The 25,498-nt window shown below is 35.2% G+C and overlaps 1 protein-coding gene across 1 annotated transcript; it reads right to left on the bottom strand.

The window, feature by feature from the left end:
- Window positions 1-488: 488 nt before the first annotated feature.
- Window positions 489-2,146, bottom strand: LOC149569029 (uncharacterized). The gene is made up of 2 exons (XM_089817683.1): window positions 1,300-2,146; window positions 489-887 (listed from the first exon to the last, which is right to left on the bottom strand). Exon 1 carries the CDS (start codon window positions 2,084-2,086, stop codon window positions 1,484-1,486), a length of 603 nt encoding a protein of 200 aa, XP_089673809.1. The 5' UTR covers window positions 2,087-2,146; the 3' UTR covers window positions 489-887; window positions 1,300-1,483.
- Between the last annotated feature and the right edge of the window lie 23,352 nt (window positions 2,147-25,498).

The following is a 25,498-nucleotide window of genomic DNA, read 5'->3' as shown; positions in this document are numbered from 1 at the left end:
ATATGGATGCGTAGTTTTGCTAAGTAGTGACACGCGCTCATTGAGACCTGGTAAGTGTGCAGAAAGCTTCATATTTCTACTTCTCTATCTAAATGTTTTATACATTAGTAAGCTCATTGCCTCTGTGACTAAGGTGATTCTTTTGCTATAGTTTACAATCTCATGTTCATTTTAATATATTGTTGCAATTTGCATTGTTTTCACTTCTCGTGGATGAGGTTTTGCCATAAATGTTAACCATTGCAGGCTGGTAAATCAAACCTTGGAAATGCTACAACAGAGATAGTGCTGGAAATGCAGGGCATAGATATTTTGCAATCAATGGAGGGACAACAGGGTGTCGAGAGAAATGTTGTTGGTAAGAGAGACAATATTAGTTGACAATCAAACCACAGAACTGATCCAAGTCATAATCTAAGGTTGAGAAGGTCTACCAGACAGAAAAATTATGGGAAAAATAGAAGAGGCAGAGCCACGGTTTTTTTTCTCTGATCAATTAGAGCCACCGAAATTTAAAAGTGGTTACAAAGTGTGACAAATGGAGAGCAGAAATGCAAGAGAAATGGACTCTCTGGTGGCAAATAACACTTGGGGTTCCATTTCACTTCTGCTAAATTGCTGAGCTTTTAAAAATCGACATATGCTTTCATTGACAGAAGAAGACGGGTAAGAAAAGATAGAAAGCCAAATTGATTGTAGATACAAGGAAATTAATCAGAACTAATGATTCGGATTCATAATTTTTAAATTGAAAATCTTGATGTTAAAACAAGATTCCTCCAACTATAGAAAGAGAGCTGCACGGTAGCCTGTAACTTGAAGACAATGCTAGAGCAGCTGGCACAATGATCCAGACATCAAACAAATTCTCATTAAAATCCAGTGCCCTGCAAAACAACCAAAATCACTGAGTCTCAAAGCTGAAAACGTGTATAGAGAAACACAATAGAAGGCAATATTTTAGTCTCAGGCCCCTCTTCACTGAGTTGAGGTAGTTAATTCATAAAAAAATTGTTTGGTTCAAGCAGATGAGTTCCCAAATAGGCCACTGTAAAATACAGAGCAGCTTCCAAAGAAGAAGTATGAAGTTTCCGTAAGAAGCTTCCAGAATAATGTTAAGAAGTAGGAAGTTTCCGTAAGAAGCTTCCAGATTCTAATTAAGAGCACAGCCTTGGAATTTTCTATTTTTCCATTCATGAAAATAGACATAAACCCCAGGAAATTACTCAACTACCAATCAGAATCAGAAAATCAGCATTTGTCTATCATATTTGTATTTTAAAATCAAACCTTACAAACCTGCTAATATGACATTCGTTTTTGGTTGGAAAAATGAATTCCGATCGAATAGGGGGGTCTAACGGGACTAGTAAAGGCGATTTCATCGGCTAGTTAGCCACTGGGCAGAGGAGCTGTCGTTTACGAGAGCTATTATTTATGAGAGAATGAAATTGAATTTGAAGAATGATTGCTAAGACGGTTGTCATCGTGAGGTATTCCGAGTAGTATAATAATGGAAGAGATCGGATTGGTCATAAGGCTGCATCGAAACCTGTGGATCCGGCTGAAGCGGAGCCATTTGAACGCTCTCCTCAAATGATTCATGTTCCGGAGACATTAAGAGACGGGCGGCATCGTTCTCGTCTTCTTCGCTCACTTCACGAGCTTCGCTGTATTGAAACGAAGTCTCAGCAGGTGCTGCTTCTTCAACGTTCGGAACCGTCTTCTCCGTGGAGGAAGGCCCGCCTTCCTCATGACTATCAATTTGAGGAACTCTGTCGAAGGTCGACCCAACCGCAATAGCAGCTTTGCTAACCGCGGCTTGAGATGACAGATTCCCCTGTGCATTTTCTACATCCATTAATGTACTTGAGTTCATCTTCGAGTCCCGAAAATTGAATGCCGTTGCGTTGGGCCCTCGGAGGCACAAGAGCGCCGTGTCATAAGCTCTTTCTGCAGCCTCAGCAGTGAAGTAGGAGCCTAGCGATATGCGCGATCTCCTTCCTGACCTGATCTCTGCCACATATTTCCCCCACTTCCTCTTTCGCACTCCAATATATTTTATTTCTTCTCCACCCGTAGACATCCTAGACTAGATATGTTCAATAAGGATGCCTAAACTAAGACTATTTGGTATAATGTGCACTTCAACTTGAACGATCCAATGTCGTGATAAGCAAGGAAATTCATTCCATGGCTTTGGTTTTCAAAGTGTAATGTTGTTACAGACGTGGTCGGCGATCATGTGGGCGGCATCTCGACTCCGTTTACATTCTGCAATTGAAGGAAACATAAAATCTAGATATATTATTCATTTTGCCACTAAAATTTGAATTGACGGGACCTATGGAATTCGGCTGTCTAGTTTGTATCAAGTCAACGCGTCGAAGTCACGAACGAAAGCGGAACAGTATTTTGTGGGTCGACATTGAAGAATTCTTTAGGTGAATTTGGTCTGTGAACAGTTTGTTTCGTTTGTTCCCTACTTTATGAGCGCTGACTGGAAAGATTCCCATAATTATTACGTTCTGTCAGCTACCCACCAGACGAAGACGGAACAGGACTTAAAAGTCATTTACTCTTTCTCTTGGCTTAATTTTCACATTCTTTGTTTAACGCTTACCATTTACATATCTCTCTACGAAACACGTACATACGCTTTCATTGATGGCGTCAGCTTACGTGAGATTCAGTCCGAAAAATGTGGCAATAAATGGGCTATGAAAGTTAATCAACTGTCTTGTGTGGCGGAAAGAGATGGGATGCTTCTTCTCTGCAAAGAGCATTGGGTCTACTATAAAGTGTTAGGCCGGTTTGGTTGATGGAATAGGAATAGAAAAATTTGGAATACGATTTTTGTATTCTCATTTTGCCTCTAAAATGAGCTTATACCCATTCCAAAAAATAGTTGTTATTGGAATAGCCATTCTTATTCCCAATATTTCATGCCTATTCTCCATTCCAATGTGCAAAACCAAACGGGCCTTTTATAGATATTGTTGGCGCTCAAAATTGTGTTCCCATTTTGAGCATCTATTTCAATGTTTGAGTCAAATCAACCCCTATGAATGCCCATAAATGCATATGTACTCAGATGTACCTTTGAGGCCCCTAAAGTGTCTAATGTTTCTAACACCCTCCATTTAGTGCGTTTAAGTGTTCCATGAAGTTAAATTGACATTCCAAATCATTTGGCAAAGTCCTAGTTTGAGCAAATGTTAATTCTACATTTTTACCCCAAATGTCAAACAACAACAGGAGGCTGTGTTTTCCATTGAATATCTCGCACCCAGAAACGTTCCTCGACTTGCCACTTTGGGAATGTCTAGTGTCCATACCCGAGATCCTATGTTCCAGATTTCGAGTTGTTTCAAGTTTGTTTGACTAGGTTTTGAATCCCTCAAAGTTGGTCAGTTATCAATGTCATGCTAATACACTTTGTTCTGAATTTTGGGAAGCGCTGTTTGAACTATAATAACTTTTGACCAGTTGACCAAAATGTTGAAATTCCTTTTGCGTTGTATTGTAGATGTCAGAAACTTGTTATCTTTCAAGTTTCAGCTTATGACAAATCTGTTTGATTAGTTTTCAAATGCGATTCCAAATGCAATTTCTATCTCTTTACTAGTGTCATAAAGTGCAGATTGATTGGAACCCCTGTTTGTGATGTTATAACTTGAGATTTGTGATTGCCTAGATCGAATGGATTGTACCACTGTGTTGTCCCCTGAAAATACTCCAAGTGTGTCAATTTGCAAGTCATAATGAATCTATTTGCACACTTTCCCAGGTCAATTCCATTTCTAAAATATGTTTTCTATTAGTATTTTCAGTTTGCAAATTCTGAGTAGCCAGCTTTGACCGCTCTCCATTTGCACCCAATTATTCGTCATGAGCCCAAATCATAGATTTATAATTTCCTCATGATAGAGAACCAACACTCCAATTTTTGTTTTCCAAAATGTCCATTTGCCTAGTTTTCAAAGCCAAACTCGAACCCAATTTATTGTTTTCTGACATGTTTACTCGCAAGTAATTCTGAGAAGGAAAATTTTGACAAAGAATATCTTTTGACCCTGAATGTGTCAAGAGACGAGATTTGATAGGGTGAAAGTATGCAAAACAGAGATTCAGTGTGCCAGATTTTAGAGCTCAGTCACGTGTTTGGATCAGTTTTTAAGGCCAGTCAACGGACCTCCTGATGCAAAATTGACAAGTTGCAAAAAAGTGATAAAATGACTCATAAATGATTGTTCAATGATCACATTGGATTTTAATAAGTTTGAGATGTTTAGTAGGCCACTTTGAGATTTTAGTTGTTCAGAAACAAAATATTTTTTAGTCAAACCGACTTTGGGGCCCAACTGATTTCATCAAATTCACTAAATGCTAAAGTAAAAGGTGTTGCAAAGTCCAAGGCTACTAATGGATTGATGAGCTTATCACCCACGTAGGAACAAATTCTGATAATGAGTGTTAAAGGAGGGTAGTGTCCTACAATTGCATTATGTTACCCAAATAAGCATGGAAACTGAATATGCAAGAGAAGCCAGTTTGAAGGATTCTTTGTTTTTTGATTCTATGCAAGAATTTTGTTGAGATTTTTGTTTTAGCTTGAAGTCAGCATTTCTTTGTAAAATGTGTTCATTGCATCCTGACAGTACTTTCTTGCACTGGCTTTAGGATTGGCCAAAGACATTGTTTCAAGAACAAATTGCCAAGTTTCTGTTACTGGAAGTATCAAAATAAACACTATAAAAAGTGAGATTATGAGAAAATTTTGTGCAATTCCTGGAATAAGGTAGTTGAAAGCATGGTATTAGATATGAATTTAAAAAACTAAGTACAAGTTTGGGTTAAAAATGAGAGTGGTATTGCAGATTTTTCTATCATCTAATTATAGATACAAGCAAGACTTTGAATACTTGTTTGCGAGGCATAGTGGAGTTTGGATAGACCAAGGGATAAAAAGGATAGGATAAAATAATGTGTGTATTGTGTGTTATATCAAGGTTGTTGCAGCATATGGTCATCATGCTTACATGTTATATTTCCATAGCTCTGTGCCTAGAGACTGAGTTGGAATGCTCTAATGAAACACAAAGGAAAAGTAGAAGCTCAGATAGTAGCCAGGAGGCCACAGATTCATGAGGAGATGCCAAGTGGTATAGGGAAATATGTCAAAGAAAAAAAAAGGAAAAGCACTCTATGAAGTCAAAGCCCTGTCTTGAAGCCGTGAGTAGTAGGTAGAGAGGTGCTCATAAACCCATGCATTTAAAAGGCAAAGGCAAGGCAGAATCAAAAGGAACTCCACACAATTTGCAGGAGAGGAAACTCACGCTAAGGAGAAGACAACGAACAATTTCCAAATAGAAGAAGACACTCCCAACAAGCATAAAGGATAGCCCACATGGAAGACGCAGAGCTCTTAGAAGAAGCTGCAAGTTTTAAGATGAAAGCAACTAGCTTGGAGAGCAGAGCCATTAAGCCGCAAGAAAATTAAAAGGAAGGAGCCCATGGCTAAGAAAGTCCATGCAGCTGAAAAGGGGAGGAGCCCCACCAAAAAAAATATGCTTCACTAGCTGCAATTCACACTAAAAAGGAAAGTGTAAGGGCAAGATGAAGCCATGGGATGGAGAAAATGTATGGGGGATAAATCTCACATTGCTTGTGATTAAGATTTCATATGTATTTAAATACCCCAATCCACATAAAGCCAACTGTCTTAAGGAAAGTGCTTTTGAAGTGCCAACCCTCGCGTGTGGGGCCTTGTGGTTGGCTGAAAATTGATTAAGTTTTGAACCAATATGCCGAAAAAAGCATGATGACATCAGCGATGATTTGGACCTGCCGGGCGAATCCTGAAATGACACCGAGCGAATCCTGAAATGACACATGGCACTAGAACAAAAAACTTGCAGATGATGTGGCAAAGAAGATTCTAGTTGGGCACAGATTTTGGGATGCTAACATGGCACAGGGGACACGTGTCACATAGCCACTTCCCCGCATGCACAGTCAGCACCTTGCTAACTGTAATGCGGGAATGTGCCTTGCTGACACATGTTAGTGGGCCTCGCTCAAAGGTGACATCATATACTTGTGACAGAGAAATGAGGTGGACGCAACAGCCAATTTCGAGAAGACATGTGGCATCCGTCAGACAAATCATGAAGTGACAAGTGGCAGCATAGAGATCTGCAAGACCCTAAAATGGAGCCGTCAAATTTTGCCATGTGGCAAGATTCGACAACTGGCGCTTACCCACTTCCCGAAGTTGCAAGGTGGTTTAAAAATGTGGATAAGCAGGAGAGCACCATGTGGCAATGAGGTGGCAGCTATACAGAGATCGACCAATCACAAAGTGCCATGTGGCGCCAGTCAAACCAGGTTGATCCCAAATTTGAAGGGAGTGGGTAAAATAAATATTTTTTAAATCTCATTTTAAAATAGTTTTTCAAAACTTGCACATTAGAGATTTTAAATTTAAATGTGCCTTTTTCCTAAAGTTTGAACTTAAGTCATTTTAAACTTTTGAATTTTAAATTTGAAGTTGTAGACCTGAATAGTTATACTAGGGGGCATTTTCAAACTAAGATTTAAGAGGTTTCTGAGAGGCTAACATAGCGATATTATATATTGTCGAAATCGTGAAAGACAAACTTTCTAATTTTGGAGTTCATTTATGCACAAGAATTCATTTGTTCAAGTTATAGCCAGAAATGTAAAATTTGGGGCGTTCTTAGTAAAAGGAGTTGAAACTGAAAATGTAGTTGTAGGATTAGTACAACATGGTAAGAATGCAATCAGGATAGAAATTAATCAAATTCACTTAGTAAAAACTCAATTTTACTGGCATTTCATGAAGTTTCCAGATATTTTGATGACTCAACAAGTTTTCATCATTTCAACAAAGATATTTGCAAATCAGTAACAGAAAAATGATGAAACCAAATTAGATCAGAATGGGAGAAGGGAGAAAGTAGTTATTCAGTTGCAGGAGGTTGAATTTCAAGCGGACACATGTCAGGCATAGATCAGATCAAAGAATTCATCTTCTCCTATATCTTTCTATCTTTGTTTCATTGTAGTTGTTGGTAGTTTTCTCTGGGTAATACCAGCAAGGTTCCAATTTTTCACTGTTAGACCATTCATGGTTCCAGTTTGTTGGAGAAAATTTTGCTCATTGCTATGATACCAAGGTTTTGGATCTAGTTCTTGATGCATTCCCAATACTGAGACATCATTTCTTTTAGCATTTTCTCTCTTGTATGAACAACATTAGGAAGGATAATACAGATAGTTCAGATCCATTAGGTTTTTCTATATTTTCATTTCATGCATATTAATGTATTATTTTCAAGGAAATTAATAGAAAGAACAGTAGGTTGAGTTTCATCTTGAATCTTGTCTCCTTCATCAGTGATCTTCAATGTTTTATAATCTTTGACATAGAGCTTAGGTTGTAGTTGCAGTCCCTTAAGGTTGTATGTGGTTTCATTGTTGCCTATAACTCAATGGGTTATGTAAATGCTTCAAGGAAATCAATAGGGTTACAAGTTTGTTGATGGGGATATCATGTAAGAATGAGGTTTAGATTGAGCATTGATGTCTATTTACAAGTTGAATAGATAGATCAAATATCTGAAGATACACATATGTCTCAGATGTTCATATGTATGTTTTTGATTCATAAATTTTCCCAATGGTTAAGGCACTGATTAGTTACATGATCATTAGGTCTTCCTTCTGCATATGAGGGGTCTTCTTAAAATCAACATTATTAATCAAATGCTTTTCCCCTTTCATGTTGAAGAGCTACAATAGAATTAACCCTCACTCAACTAATGAGATTCATAGATTTGCATCTAGCTACTGCACTTCTTTGTTACTGCATAAGGCTTTAGTAGATATAAGGGGTTTTCATCTGCTTAATAGATTCAGGGATATGTTTTTGCACTAGTATGGTATCAATTGAATTTTAGGTCCACCCGCCTAAGTCTTGTAGAGCCTAAAGTAGAAGAAGGGTCTTGCCTTATAGTTGGTCTGGTGTCTGAAAATGCATGTTGAAAATGGGAGTTAGCTAGCTCTAGATATGTCATATTCTCATTGCGATAATTGAAAACCCTCCAACATTTTCAAACACCAACAGATATGATGTACAGAGTGACGACATGATGACATGTCCCTTTCATTGTACTCGTATGTTAAATGCCAGTTTATATTGAGGTTGATTTGGGTGGTCGAAATCTTAGAAAAATCATCATGTTCATATTGAGATGGACTTTAAGAATTATTAAAAATAAATAAATATTTATTAATTTGATTTTGTGTACAAGATTTTTAAATAAACTATGATATCATAAGAGATGAGGTTGGGGCAGGTTTAGGTGATATAGTGGAATGGATACCCTTCAGTCCTTGGTTCTTAACTAAAGAAGTTTCAAGTGAGTACACCTTCTATCGAATTGTTAAAATGTTTATGTGGTGACCTTCATTGATTAATAGCTTATAGACTTTGTACTTCTGCTAAGTTGCCTCTAAAATCACCATTTAAAAAATCACTAAAAGAAAAAAATTATGATATTTGACTTATCGACAATGCAATAAATTAACTAAAATTCTCATCATTGTCCAACGATAGTGTTGATGTTTGGTACCTTTAGTAGGGTAAATATGCAATATTAATGAATATATTAATAATGATAGCATTATATATATATATAATATACTACCATTATATTAAATATAGTAATGAATAGACATGTCTCCTCTTGGTTTATTCCTTATACAAATACAAATAAATCTACCATTTTAAAAATACATACCAATCAAAGAGTGCAATTACATATGATATTCATGTTTATTATTTGACTAGGCAAGTAGTGCATAACATCAAAATTACCATGTATGTAGCTACAAGAACATGTTAATTATAATTTGACTTGGCTGAAGAAATCATGTCTAACAACAAAACAACAATTGTTATGTCTTACAGTTTTGAACTATGTTGTATTTGGGCATTCAACCACAAGTTCTCAAAATAGGGTTTCATGTATAGAGTATTGAATGAATCTTCCTAGATTACATCCTTCATTTAATATTCTTGGAACACCTTTTGAATCTACAATTGATAAATAAATCTCACCTCAACCGGATGGCTTTTATCTTACATGGGTTGAGGTTGGCTGAGAATAAAACCACCAAATCACTAGAAACTCAAAAGAAGGAAACCAACTGTAACATGTAATCAAAATAGTTCTCTTTTCCCATTTGCATTGACTAATCTACTTAACCAACCTTCACCCTTCATTTGTATCCATTTATGACATAGTTCCCGAGTAGAAGAATTGATGACCTACATAGTTTTAATCCTTCTAAGGTCTTGTAATTTCTAGAGTTAACTAAGCCTTTATAATAGTAAGCATAGTTGAAAAAAATATACAACTATCTTTTGCAAACATGCAATTTTTTCCCTATCGATGCACCCCTTGCACCTTACACCTACTTTAGATGCAGGTGCTAGTTAGATGTCTTTTTCATCAATTCTCTTCATTTTTTTCTAGATGGGTTCATGTGTTAATCCTACTGCTTGTCTACTATTGACTAGTGACCCATCCATCCTAGCAAGAGCTTGTTTGATGCTTATCTGTTTGTATCTGCAAGGTTCGATGGCTAATCTCCAATTTGTCTGTTTCTTCCCTACATTTGTCTAGATGTTCACTGTACTATCCAATTATTATTTTTGCCTTAATGAATCCTATTATTAGGTGTAGCAAATTTCATATTTATCAGAGTCGTATCTTCTTGGGTCAACCGCAGTTATCCATTGTGTATTTCCTCTATTCTCCAAATGTCTAATTGTATTGTTTGATAATGACTCTTTTCTCTCCTATTAATCACCATATGTATGTCATTGACCAGTCGTGTCTCATTGATTGATGCATTTAGATTATTTGGTTTATACTCATATTGTTAGTTAATTAAAAATGTTTTAATTGAGCAAATTGAGTTATATGTATATTGTAAATGGATCTAGATAGATATATGTTTTTTATAATAATATCACTTATTACACATGCTTTCATATTTTTAATATTTTAATAATTTTTTGTATATCTTCACTTGAGTATAATCTATTCAATTCTTTGTGCAAAGATACAAGAAAATTACATATACATATACATGTTAATTACAAATTTTGGTTATTATAAATTTCTATATCATTTGAACTTTGTATCTATTGATTTTTTGAAAGTTGCTGCAATCATTCAAGCTAATGCATTTTGTCTCATCATTGTACTCCATGCAATGACATCTTTTGAAGGGGCCTATGAAATAATTCAATTCACTATTCATATCTCCACATTTCTTTGAAACATATATCAAATAGTCGATATACATGTTATGCAAAATCTGATGTTGAATTCGGACTTGGATAGCATTCCCAACTTATAAGCTTGTTTCTTTTCCAACATAATCACCACTGGTCATTTCTTCACTTCATCCTAGGTCCTATCAAGAATGGAAGAAGAAAAATAAACATGGACCAAGTGTAAGACATGTTGACTCCTCAAAAACACACGCTCAAAACCAACATTGCTTCCATAAATCGACCACCCAAAACTCAAGAATGTTGATTTTATACAAATTGTTTGAAGCATAAGCATAAAACATTCACAAGGAAAGTTATGCATAGATTGAACACTATTATAGATCAATTCATTGGATTAGAATATAGGAGGCCATGTCAATCTACATGTTGAACATAGCTTCTAATAACTGTACTTCGAATTGTATCTCATTATCATATAAATGTTATAAATTTTGTAGAATATTTATATCTCATTACAATATAAATGTTATATAATTTTGTAGAATATATGTAAAATAATTTTATCCCTAGCATTGAGAGTCAAGTTAATACAATATAAAAATTGGTAAATAAAATTTACTTGATTGTACAATAAGAATTTGAACCTCCAATCTTTTTTTTTTTACAAACACCTCATACTATATGCTATAAAACTTAACAAATAATGTTAAGACATATTTTATGTAACTAATATGCACTTAAATTCAATTAGTAATATTAAAACAAAATACTCAAAATTGATTTTAAAACAAAGGAAAAGTGGAACATTAAAAATATGCAAATTTGGGCATTATATAAATGAAAGATAATATTATCCAAATATCTATTCTTTCAAAGTGTATGCAATGTAGAGCAAGGCAAGGTGGGATTCGTCCTTTTTGAATGAGTGGGGCTAACCATCTATTTGGGGCCATATAAAAACCAACTTTGCATTAAAATGAAAATAAATTTGTATAAGAAAATGTGTAATGTGCAAGAAAACACATGGTTGTTATTGGGAACAAACATTTATGTTCAAGGTAAAACTTTCCATAGGAAATCTATTGATGATAGTCCATGAAAAGGGATGTCTTACACTTTACTATTGCTAAACTTGTAATTTTCTATAAATATTGATATTTTCCATAGGTAATCCAACAAATGTGTTAAAATAATAGACTTTTGAAATGAGAAATCGCTTTGCTAGAGTTTTGCATGTAGCATGACTTTTTTTAAACTCATCTCTAGTTTTGGACCTATCATATACCACATTAATCATGGGAGAACTAGGGGATTTTATTATGGCTTTGACCAACTTTTGCCCTGTAGGTTCAATATTGGTGCTGGAGTTATTGCGATAGATGTTAATGGCACCTCCTCTAAGCTCAAGAAAACCATCGACATCCAAGTTTGAGCTCACACCTTCACTCAAAAGGTACTTTATTTTGACCTCTCAAATGAGTGTTATTGGTTTCAATCAACTAAACAAAACATCAAGGATTTCCCTCTAGCGATCCCTTGAAAAATGGCTCTTGTCATAATGACCCAAGACAAGCCTAGTATTAATGTCAAAAAACATGAGTGGAGAACTGTAGTGCGCAAGGGTAAGACTTCCTTTCCATTGGAGCAACATGGGTCCTCCTCTACCCAAAATTTGTTAAAGATTATTCTAGTTACCTCTACAGCTATGCCAGTCACAATAGTTGTCTCACCACCCATTTCAAATCCTAATTACTAGGGGATGTCTTCATCTGGGAGTGCTTCTTGACTTACATGGTCCACACTCTGTAGCCAGGCTTCATGATTGTCCCACTTAGGTTTCATCCTTTGTGACACTCTCATAGCCTAGATGACCATAGCAATGACCTAGATAATGGTTTAGAGAAGAGGAGAATAATCTTTGGTGGTAATTCTTCTCCTACCTTCACCTATATTACATTTTTGCATAACAATTTGTAATCTCTTGGGGATAAGGATAACATACAAGAATTGTTTCCATGATTTTTATGTCATAGAATGTGTGGATTTTCATAGACCTCTCTCGCAAATATTATGTGTGAGATACTAGACAAAAGCTCGGTATACTGGACATCCTTTGTCTATAGGAAGTTAAGATTTTGAGATTTTTCCTCAATGCTTCTTGTTGTGTTATTTGGCCATACAACATTGTTTTTTCTTCCTATCATGAATCTAGCCAAGGTGGTGTAGTTAGTCTCCTTTCACCTTGTTTATTATCCTCACTTATTTCTCATCCAACCCCATGCACAAGATTGAATGGGTTTTGTTTTGCTTCCATAATCATTCTTTTAGGGTAGCCAATTTTTATGCTCCAAATGATATTTTTGAGCAATCCTAGCTCCCACCCGGGTTGTTTGTAGGGACTTCAATATGGTTGAGCTAAGTTTTGATAAAGAAGGCATTCTACCCTTCTAGTGGATAGCTAGAGAGAGAAGCCTGGTACTATATGCTCAATAAATTAAGCCTTTTTTATCCCAATGCTCATTGTCATCATTCTGGTGGGAATTGGCATACTTGGTCTAATTATAGAGATATCTCTAATAGGGTTTTTTAAAGGATTGATCATATGATGTTATCCACACAATCTTTTTTCTTTTTTTTAAAATAAAATGAACTACATATCATTCTTTAGTTGGATGTGACTTTGGTAGATCATTATCCCATTCTCTTTAATGTCACCTATAAAATATCTTAGAGGTGTCCTTCCAAAAAAAAAAATCTCTATATGTCATTATTGAGTCATGAACCCACTATGATTCACATGTTTCATGTTTTGAATTTAGAGCCTTGACTTGATGCCCACTTTGGGTTGATTCATTGGTGGAATGGTGCTATCGCTCATATGGAAAGATTTCTTCAAATCTATGTTAGGAAACTTGATGTTTATCATAGGTAGACATATTGACACCACCACCAAAGCTATGTATGCAGCTTGTGAGGCTTAGACCTTGAATCCATTTGATTGAAACCTGCAATTTCAATTTGCCAATCTCGGTCATCATAAACAAGCTTCTAACAATTATGATACTAGGGGGCCTTAGATCAAAACCTGTCTCCATTGGCTTGAGATTTGTGACCAAGCCTCAAAGAAATTCATTCAAGCTCAAGATTAGAGCTCAACATACTTCGGTTGAGACTAAAAAAAATAAGGAAGGACATCAGATTATTTTTGATCTTCTTGATATTCTTTGAGCCTTTTTTTCTATTATGAAAAGCTTTTTAGTGCTTAGGATCACTCCCTAAAGTGGCAATAGGCTTTGAAGGAATGCACCATTCTTAGTCCTAACTGCCTTTCAATTGAGAAATGGACTTTCTATTAACAATTTATTTCCCTCAGTGGCCTCAAGGAGGTTGTCTATTCCATGGCGAATGACAAGGATCTTGAGTGTGATGGTTTCCCTTGTGAATTTTACAAAGCCTTTTGGGAATCCATTGCGCCTGATCTTCACAAGGTCTACCTTGAAGCATTTTAATTCTAAATCTTTAGGTACCATTATAAACAAAGGAAATATCAAATTCATGCCTAAAGCTAGCCATCTAGAAGATATCTAAATTGGAGGCCTGTCACTTTGGTAAATATCTCCTATGGGTAAAAGCATAGATCCGTGTCACCGTTTGTGATACAAAAACCTGTTTCAGTCAAATCTCATTTCTCTATCAAAACTCCATTTTTAAAAAAAACTAAAAATACCCTTTTATAGATTTCAGATTCTATATCATCATTATATAAATTTTTGAGTGTTTTGATTAGTTATAATATGTTATAATCTCAAAATATTATAAGTTGATATTTCAACATTTCAGAAGATGCTCTCTCAAAAAATGATAAAAAATAGTAAATCATATCAAAAAAATAAAAAATATATATTTATCACTAGAGGAGAGAATCCTCTTCACGAATATGTAATTTATTTTCAAGAAGGTATAGATTTGATAGGGAAGTTTTTACGGGAGGAAAAAACTGTTGGATTCTAACAAGGTCGAACTTGCGTACTTATAACAAAGAAAATATACATCAAAAATAATTATTTCTTTTTTTGTGCACTAGCTATACATGTCATCTATAAAATATTTTTAAATTAGAACAAAAAAAGGTGATTTGCACATACTTGTTTGATGGGAACTACATCCTATATTTTTTACAGTTAAAAAAGGGATTTCAAAATAAAATTAAATGAATAAATTCTTAGTCAAAAAAATTATAAAAATTATTGGCATAAAATTTATACAATTCTACACATTTCATTAGTTTACATCATCTCTATATTTTAAACACAAATACCTTTTTTTTTGTCATTAATGTTGAACTGTCACATTCTGATATCAAATTTCTTTATAAAAGGTGACACAGGTTTATGCTTTTACCCCTATAAGATCATAGCCAAATCTCTGGCACTTAAAATCTATCATCTCATATGTTTGGTTGTTCATATGGAGTAGACATGTTTTATCAAATCTTGGTATATCCTAGACAACATCATTATTTTCTAGGAAGGCATGGAATGGGCCAGTAGGTCTAAGCAATAAGCTTTGTTTCTCAAAATTGGTTTTTCCAAAGCTTATGATCACATTGAATAATCATTTATTCTTGCTATGCTATGAGCTTTACGATTTGGACCAATTTTTATGTAGTATGTATAGATTCTTTTTGGCAATGTTTCTTCTTGGATCAATATTAATGGTAGACAATCTAAGGTCTTTGGCCTTTTCAAATCCATTCACCAATATTGTCCTTTGGCTCATTCTTTGTACATCCTGGCTACTGAAGGCTTTAGATACCTTCTGACCGACTCCATATCCTTTAGTTGTGTTCAAAGAATTTCTCTTCTCGAGTCCGCCACACAACTTGTCAATTGACACTTGTTTGGTGATTTCTTCATCACTCTCATTGAGGACAAGGATAATGTTTCCAATGTGCTCCAATCCCTAGATATTTTCTTTTTGGCTTATGGTTCTACCATCTAGTGGCACAAGATGTTTTTTTTTCTATAGATAATCCTTCCTTCTTACCCCACCTTGACTTGGTCAATACTAGTGGAAATGGATCCAACATGTTGAATTTTTTTTGGTAATCCTTTTTCTTTTTAAGCTTATGTTGTTGAGCTTTGGAATGTCATCCTTGAAAAAATCTCCAAAAAGTTGGATTATTTAATTACCAAGCCTCTCTCTTTGGCTAGTAAATTCTAAATTTTCTCCAAGGTCTTAACTTCTACCCATGTGTATTATTCCTCCGATTAGGCTCCATACAAAGCCCCAACCTCTAAATTAGAGAAGCTTCTCACTGATTTTCTCTAGGCTTCATTTTTTGAGCATGATGGATTTTACATAATTTCTTGGGAATATTGTTGCTTGCCCAAGGAATCTTAAAACCTTGGCCTTATTTCCACTCAAAGAAAAGTCATTGTCATATTTGCTAAGCGGGTTATCAGAGCCCTTTCTAGGGATGAGGCTTGGAAGATCTTTCTATGGTAGTTTATCTCCTTTGGTTTCCTAGTTAATAGGTCAACATGGAAATAGATCGAGTTTCAAACCCTTCTTATTGCTTTAGAATTAGTAAAAATCCAAGGCTCTTTTATTTTTAAGAGCATTTGGAGAGTGTGGGAGGTTGTCAAGCCATGGCTTCGATGGGATGGTAATGGTTTCAGAGGAGGGCTTTCAATGAATCAACACAATTTGTGGTAGTCATCCTTGTTTTCTATTTAGGGCATGTTATTTACCAAGATTTAGAGTGCTAGTGCACTATATTTTTTCAAATGTGGCATTAAGAATCCCAAAGATCTATTTTCTAGATTCAGCATGAATATGAGATCATGAGAAAATATGTACATCTAGTATCATTTGACTCACCCATATCGGAAAACTTTTGACCATTTGGTCTCTACTCTACCTCCCCACTTGCTTCACAAGCTAGACATTCAATCAGTCAAACCTTGGTGGAAGGACTAGAAATTTTATCCATGTACTCCTCTTATTAATTACAAGATGAAACTAGGATATTTGTGGTTGGTTCCTCAGTTGCCTATGGTTGAGTCTCTCAACCAGTGCTGGCACCTCCAGTCCACACAATAGAATTGAAAATAAAAGTTTGACACTATCTAGAAAGCCATTATTGAGCCAAAGGTTGCACACTTTTCTTGGTATGTCCTCTTCTTGGATCTATCTCTTGGTCCTTGGCTCAAGCATTTGGGTATTCTTTACCCACATCGTCCTTTCTATGGGCAACTTGAGTCTTTCCTGCACATATTTTGGTTCTTCCATAGAGCTCTTTCTTACTGGCTCATGATTTTTTTAAAGGCCTTTTGGGTTGGAATTATTTTCTTGGCATATGGTTTTTCTTAGGGACTCCACCAAAATCCCTTTTAAATTGTCATTGATTTGATATGCTTTTAGGATGGAGTTTCTTTTCACTCTTTGAAAAGATAGAAATGTTGTTCTTTCTACATGCAATTTTTTGTATATAATTCTTGATATGTATACTAAGGCTTGCATATGTAATAATTTAATGCTATGGACCCACCTACAGGAACTTCTCAATCATTGGGGCAATGCTCCATGTATGGTTTCCTAGGTGTCATTGGACTATGCTTCAATGGAGTAGACTCCACCTCATGGCCACCATTGAGGGCTTAGTTCCTTGGCTTGTCACTCTTAGAGGTCACATTCCCAAGCCCCTAGCCACTCTCTTGGTGGCTGGGATGTTTTTCATCACTGCTCTGCCTCTCTGTAGCATGGCTCGGGGTGGTCCTCAGATGCTCCTACTACCACTTTTGTTGTTTTTGGTGGGCCTATATATGTTATTGACCCCAAGTGGTCATTCCCTTGCCTAGAGCTGGCAATTTTGCCTCTCATGGTGAAGGGAGAGGGAAAAGAAAAGGATGTTGTTGTTGTTGATGACTTGTGGGATCCTCATTTGCCATCCTCCAACCCCACTAATGCATGGGAGTTTCATGACTGACAAGATCCACCTCCCTCAACTGAAACTGCTTTTACCGCATGAGGGCAGTTTTAATATATTTTTAATGAATAGTTGTTAACATTTTAGCTCTTCTGTTTGAATTCTCGTGGGGTGATTTTGTCTCCCCTAACCCCCTTTTTTTGAATATGCAACTTTAATATTTAATTAATAAAGAAAGGACTATTTATCAAAATTTTAGTTTCATCTCGCCCCCAAATCCTCTCCACTAAAGAAAATTCTGAAAACATATCTATCCATGTATGTGTGTGTTATTTTAAAAAAATATTATAAAAGTAAGTTGATTTAGAAATTTTGAAAATTACATAAAATATCTTAAATTATATAAATTCAAGTTTTAAATTATATAAATCCAAGGTAGAAATTGAAAGGAGGTTGACATGATTTTATACTTTAATAAAATTGTATATATAATATTTATCTTTATTAGTAAACACTAATAAAAAAAATTATTGTAAAGGATGTATGATATTTTATTTAAAAAGTATTTTAAAAATTATTATAAAAATAAGTTTATTTAGAAATTTTTAGAGGATAAACATAACTGTTTCTAATTTTAAAAATATTTAATAACATTGATTTATTCATGAATTTAAAACCTTGTTCAAGAAATATAAATGTATCTATATTTTACTTCAATTTTAGATTAACTTTAAGGCACAAATAAGATATATTGAATATTATTTATTAAATTGATACAAATATATAAATATAAAAACTTATTGATAGTAGAATTTTGTTAACGATTAATATTGTTCTAAAATCTTCAAATTATAGGGATTGAAATGACCAATTTATCATTAAAAAGTTAGTTATAACATAAGTAGGTGATCCAATTACTTGTTGTTTTTGTGCTGAATAAAATTTATGTAGGAGTGTGAAAATATCAAATTTGAAAACAACATAAAACAACAATCTACAATTGAAAAAAAAGGTTATCATTTATGTTCCTGTTGCATAGTTTTAAAGATTATCATTTATGATTACAACAATTTTTTTTTACTATTGCATAGTTTTAGTATTGCTTTTTAATTTTTTTGAGATGTCATCAGATTTCATCTCTGGACTCCCCAAAATCATTTATAGTAATGGAAAAATTGGTTTCAAAAGAATTATATTACATAATTTTCCCTGATCAATGGTGCCCCTTCAAGTGCATTAATTTGTTATGTTTTCACCCAGATGGTCAGCCCAACAGAGAAGTTATCTTTTCACCTAGCCCAACAAAGAAAGTAAAAATAATGGAGAAGCATTGAGACACAATATGTTAAGTATTTGAAGTCTAATGGTCATGGTTGTTTTTCTTCCAATTGTTTTGTGGATCTCTTCAGTTGATCTGCCAATGTCATCTATTTGTAAACAAATTCTTTTCAATCAATATAATTCCTCTACTCTCAGTGTGGATGTAGCTACAATATGTGGTGAACCACAATGAACATCTGTGTTTATGTGTTTTACTGTTCTATTATTTTCATTTGCACTTCTCGATTAACCTTTCACAATCTACCCACAAACTACAGCAAAAAAAAAACTGAACTCTGGAATTCTTGGTATGATTTTATAGAGCCATTGGCCCATATATGATTGACCATGCTTACAATATTTTCTATAATGTTCACCTGATTGGTCTACACAAAAGATTCCATCTAACAAATAAGAAACATTGTGAAATGCAATATTTTATTGCATTGATGAAATTTTATAGTGGTAGAATTGTTAAAGGAGGTTGTTACAACTCATATAAGCAGAAATTGGATAAAATTAAAAGCTACTGGAATCGAGAATGATGGTAGCACTCTTAAAGGAAGTCGTTACAATTCATATAAGCAGAAATTGGATAAAATTAAAAGCTATTGGAATCAGAGAATAAATGAATGAGTTTCAGCAACATCCAATAGACCATGAAACCACGAACAACATTATGAACACAATTATTTTTAAAGATATGTATACCAAGTTCAAAGTTATTCAATCTTTTGGATTATTTTTATAGATAAGTATACTAAGTTCAAAGTTATACACTCTTTTGGATTTGATTGTAGGTATGCAACAATTTATTTTTGTTTCTTCCAGTTCTTCTCATTTTGGTGATGAATGAAGTGTGATTCAAAATGTTAATACAAAAATTATTGATACAATCAAATTTCAAAGATTGTACAACTCTGAATGTTAATAGATTATTAAAAAAAAATTTACTATACTAATCTACTCTGTATCTCAAATGATAAAGGGTGTATAGCTTTGAATGTTAATAGATTATAAAAATATATTTACTGTAGTAGTCTACTCTTTATCTCAAATGATAGTAGTTAAGGAAGACTTACACGATGCATTCTAAAGAGTAAGTTATTGGGAATGGAAGATTTGGACTGCAAAGAACATGAACCTCCCAACAGATTTTCACTAGACAATCTCTGCTTCTCACCCTCAAAGCCCTTCAAACAACCATAGATCTCATATTTTCTAACTTTACTCTCAGCAACAATTATTTTAAGAGCAATAAATCTCTTTCAGCAAATACTTTCAGATCGCAAAAATTTATCTCCTGACTGCAGAGCAATAAAACATGGGCTTAGGATAGGCAACAGTGAAGTGCACTGGGTTGAATATGAACCTGCAAAATGTCCCCAAATAATTAAGAATACAATGCCTGAAGCTGCCAATGGCTTTTTGGGTGACATTTTACAGATCAAACTTGGTTCCTTTGTTACAAATGAGGAATCCCCAATTTGAAGTAATGATAAGAAACTTTTAAGATTCTACAATAGAATGATACATTGTAAACCTCTTATTTGGAAGTCTTGGATAAAATGAGAATATACTTTGACAGATTGGATTTGGGTTGTATAAGAAAAGATTTTAAAAATGTAATTTAAATTAGATTTGTAAGACAATTATAAATCAATGCCCGCTGAGGAGAAATTAGGGCAGACTGGACTATATGAGAAAATATTAGAGTATGTATGCCCAAGTCACCATTTTCCAGATTAATTATTAAACCTGGTTGCTCTGTACAAATTAGGAAACTGCAATCTGAACTATTGAGAAGAAATTTGGGGTGGATTGAATAACATGAGAAATGATATATTCAGCTATTCTTGTAACAAAAATTCGAAGTTAGCAGTCTCTCTTGTGAATCCAGGAATGAGGACCAGTACATTTAATTGCAAACTACTTTACAGTTGCCCACGAGCAACAATACTACAATCTGTCGAAGTGAAACTCAAAGATGGAAGGTGAATAGCTCATGTGAAGTCAGAATAGGACTTCACACTTTGAAATGTCTCTTCTCTGATTGTTGTTTTGATACACAGTTAGAATATCAACAAACTAGCAGACTTTTCCATCAAATGATGGATCAAGGAAAACAGAATCACAACATCGACATAGTGTTGTTCATTTTCTTATAGCGAAGAGCTACTTGTGTCAAAATTACAATGAAGAATAGTTCAAAGGACACAAAAGATGCTAAGTTATAGTTATAATACAGCTTATTCATTAATTGTCCTCTTCACCAAGGGAAGCAAAAGAGAATGAATTGAACTTGTAACCATCCCAAGCAAAAGAGAATGAATTGAACTTGTATCCCCTTCATAAATTTATTTTGAAACTCAACCGAGTGAAGATGCAATGAGTGCAGAAGTGCACTAAGAGTTTCCATAAGAAGTAACAGAACAATTATTGCACAAGCAAACACAACAAATCTACCTACATTAATAAAGATGTTATCATAGCTGCAAATCATCACAAACAAATAACATGTTCTATGAGAAGTAACACAGCAATTGTTGCACAAGAAAACACAGAAAATCCAACTATGTGAATAAAGATGTTATCATAATTGCAAATCATCACAAATGAATAACATGTTCTATGAGAAGTAACACAACTATTGTTGCATACAACAATTGTTGCTCAAGCAAACACAACACATCCAACTATACAAATAAAGATGTTATCATAGCTGAAAATCATCACAAACAGATAACATGTTCTATGATTCAGAAAGATTTTAAAGAGAATTTAAAAAAAAAAATCAATAGATTAGTAATACAAATTACCTCTCATTATCCATATTCCTATGATTTTAAAGATAGACTTATAAAATATTTATGTTCTTGCGATTGATCTGTTAATTATTGTTAGTTGGACAACTGTTATTTCTAACCCGGAAATAGCAGTAGTATTTATGGGTAGCTTGGACAGTTGTTCGTCCTTAACTATGTATAGCAGTATTAGTTATGGGTAGTTTGGACAACTATTTGTCCACTTGCTGAGAATTAGTAAATGGTTATTGCAAGAATAATTATTTATTAATTTTAGTGATTCCCTTTTGGACACCTTGCAACCAATTCTATTATTGGCTGTCAAGTTGTCTTAATCTCAGCCATTGGTTTGATTTAATCTCGGTCGTTGGTTTTTCCAATAGGGTAGTATAAAAAGGGGTCATTGTCATTTGGAGAAACAAGTTTTGGAGAAGCATTTTGCAGTGTTAGCAAATTGTCTTGCAGTGTTAGCATGGGGATACCAGTGAAGAATATCAGCAAGAGAAATTAGGACGTTGTCGGAGTTCTGCCAGTGAGACGCAAGGAATTTTGTATCTCTTGATTTGCTGAAGTTTAATATAGTTCCTCATCTGTAGAACAGGTTTTCCCTTAGGGGTATTTTCAGGGACAATTTGTCAAAAAATATTGTGTTCATTGTGTTGTTCATTTCTTTCCGTATTATATAAGTGAAGTTGTAGTTGTGTTATTTTTCAATAATATCCGAGAATTTATTTTTAGCAGTTTAATAATCGTTTATGATAGGAGATTAATAATCAGTGACTACAATAGTTGATTTTTCACATGGTATCAGAGCGTTGTTAAGGGTAGAAGAGTTTTTCCCTAGGAAAGAAATTTTGATCTCTTTAGATTTATTATTGCTTTAAACTCTTGAGATGGCTTTAGTTGATTTGAGAGATCAGGATAGATTGGATGGTGCCTCAAATTTTGGTGTCTGGAAGGCCAGAATTTTTTTTATTGTTGGAAGAGAATGGTATCAAGGATTATGCTACCAATGTTGTACCTGTACCAATGGATGCAACTTAGCTTGCAGCATATAAAAAGGATGATGCCAAAGCGAAGAGGATTATCCTTGATGGTGTCAAGGATCATATTGTTCCACATATCTTAGAGCTAGATACAACGAAGAAGATGTGGGATGCCATTCTGAATCTGTACCAAAATGCTACCACCAATAGGAAGTTGATTCTCAAAGAGAAGCTATAGAATACTCGGATGAACAAGGGAGAAGACGTCACAAGTTACCTCACCAAGCCTAGAATTTTTAAGGATGAGTTAGTAGCTGTTGGAGATAGCCCTAGTGATGACGAGATAGTGAGAATAGCCCTAAATGGGTTTACTAAACAATGGAGTGTCTTTGTTCAAGTTTTCAGTGGACGCGATACTTTACCGAGTTGGGATCAACTATGGACTGATTTCACTCAAGAGGATTTTAGACTAAGTCTTGTTAATGGGGCCAACAAGAGTCAAAAAAATGAGGTGGAACAAGAGAACGTTGCCCTAGCGAGTAAAGGGAAAGCAAAGAAGGGATCTAACAAAAGATCAAATTCAAAAAGTGAGAAGAAGAAGAAGGACCTTTCTAAGGTCAAGTGCTTTGGATGTCACGAGTTTGGCCACTATGTCAGTGATCGCCTAGAGAGGAAGAAGGGTAAGAAGCAGGTGGCAGCTTCAGCAAGTGCAGAAGAACTCTCCTGTAGAATGGAAGATGAGTTTGCACTCATAGCTTGTATGGTTAGCTAACCTCACAATGTGTTTGGTATATAGATAGTGGGGTGTCATTTCATATTATAGGAGTTAGAGAGTACTTCTCCAGTTACAAGGAGGAGGACACCAACATCTAGATTTCTATGGAAAACTTGTCCAAACTCAACCCTGTTGGGAAAGGGACTGTTCAGTTTCAGAGGGAGAATGGAAAGATCATTCCACTTCATGATATGTTATATGTGTCAGGCTTAGGTATGAATTTGATTTCTGTATTTGTTCTTCAGGATAGGGGGTATAATGTACTCTTTAGAGGGACAAATGTGTTGATTAAGCACAAGGATTGGAAATCACCCATAACTATTGGAGTTAGGAGTGGTCACCTTTATAGATTGCAGTTTGATACTCCTAAGGCACTCATGAGAAACAATAATCCTAGAGACCTTGGAGAGCTATGGCATAGGAGGATGGGCCATATTCATCATGGAGCAGTTAGATTGCTTCATGAGATGGTGACAGGTGTTCCAGAGGTGAGCACAGAGCATGATGATGCATGTAAGGGATGTGTGTTGGGAAAGTTTGCAAAAGAATCTTTTCCAAAGAGTGACAACAGATCTAAGGGTGTTCTTGATCTATTACATTCAGATGTTTGTGGATCGATGTCGATAAAATATCTTAGAGGATATGAGTACTATGTTACTTTTATTGATGATTTCTCTAGAAAGACCTAGATATACTTCTTGAAGACTAAGGATGAGGTTTTCAGTCAATTCCAAGAATTCAAGGCTCTTATGGAGAATTTGACAAGAAAGTAGATGAAGGTTCTTCGGTCAGACAATGGAGGTGAGTACAAAGAAAATATCTTCTAAGAGTTCTGTACCAGAGAAGGAATCAAGAGAGAATGGACTATTCCTTACAATCCACAGTAGAATGGACTTGTTGAGAGGAAGAACCATTCTATATTGGAGGAAGCAAGAGCTATGCTACATGACCAGGACATGCCCCATTACTTATGGGCAGAGGCATGTAATACACAAGTCTACATTCAGAATAGAGTTCCACACAAGGTGCTAGGGAAGATGACACTAGAGGAGGCTTTCACAAGGAAAAAGCCAAATCTTAGTCACTCCAGGATATTTGAGAGTTTAACATATTGTCATATTCCTAGAGATTCACATACAAAGTTAGATCAGACTGCAGAGAGGGGGTACTTTGTTGGGTACAGTGAGACCTCAAAGGCATATAGGATTTTCATTCCAGGGACTAAAAGAATTATTGTCAGATGGGATGTCAAGTTCATGGAGGACAAGGCATTCAGGAGATCCAAATATTTGCCAGCATATGATCAGAGTGAGCAGCCAATAGATGCTCTAAGACCAAGTCAAGAGCAACAAAGCTCAAGTACAGTTACCAGTACAAGTGTAGACTCAGTTAGTGAAGATTCACAAAGTATGGAGCAATAGGTGCAATAGGAAATGCACCTAGAGGACTTAGAGGTTGACATTTCATCCTTTATAGTTGGAAGGGGGGACCATGTGGTTCTAGATACACAAAGGGATACTCAGAAGTTTGTGGGAGCTCCTAGGAAGAGTACTAGATAGCAAAGAAAACCAGCCAAGTTCAATGACTATGTGGCATTAGTTAGTCAGTTGGTAGATAGTGAGCCTTCTAGCTATCAAGAAGGTGCAGAACGTCAGGTATGGCGAGATGCTATGGTTGAGGAATATTCTTCAATCATGCAGAATGATGTGTGGGAGGTAGTACCTAGACCAACAGATAGGATTGTAGTTGGATCACGTTGGATCTATAAGATAAAGCACGGTGCAAATGGTAGCATTGAGAAATACAAGGCGAGGTTTGTGGCAAAGGGGTTCTCTCAGAAGGAGGGAATAGACCATGAGGAGACATTTGCTCTAGTTGCCAGGTATACTTAGATATACGAGCTGTAATCTCACTTGCAGCACAGATGGGATGACAAATCCATCAAATGGATGTCAAGACAACATTCCTTAATGGTGAGTTGAAGGAGGAGGTATAGATAGAACAACCAGAAAGCTTTGTAGCACACAGTAAAGAGACCCACATGTGCAAATTGAAGAAAGCATTGTACAAACTCAAGTAGGCTCCTAGAGCATGGTATGAGCGCATTGATACATACTTGCAGAAAAAAGGCTTTGTGAAGAGTGAAGCAAATGCTAACCTCTACTACTTGATGGTTGGGGGTGAGATTCACATTCTTGTTCTTTATGTGGATGACATGTTTCTTACAGGTTCACTAGGGCTCATAGTGGATTGCAAGAGGAACCTTGTAAAAGAGTTCGAGATGAAGGATTTGGGACTTATGCACTACTTTCTAGGCATGGAGGTGTGGCAAACTAATTGAAAAAT

Source organism: Cupressus sempervirens, chromosome 3, assembly GCF_028749045.1.
Source record: "Cupressus sempervirens isolate cs-2001-9-10 chromosome 3, ASM2874904v1, whole genome shotgun sequence".
Classification (NCBI taxonomy): Eukaryota; Viridiplantae; Streptophyta; class Pinopsida; order Cupressales; family Cupressaceae; genus Cupressus; species Cupressus sempervirens.
Note: the sequence above shows the minus strand (reverse complement) of the source record. Positions and strands in the feature narration are given on the sequence as shown.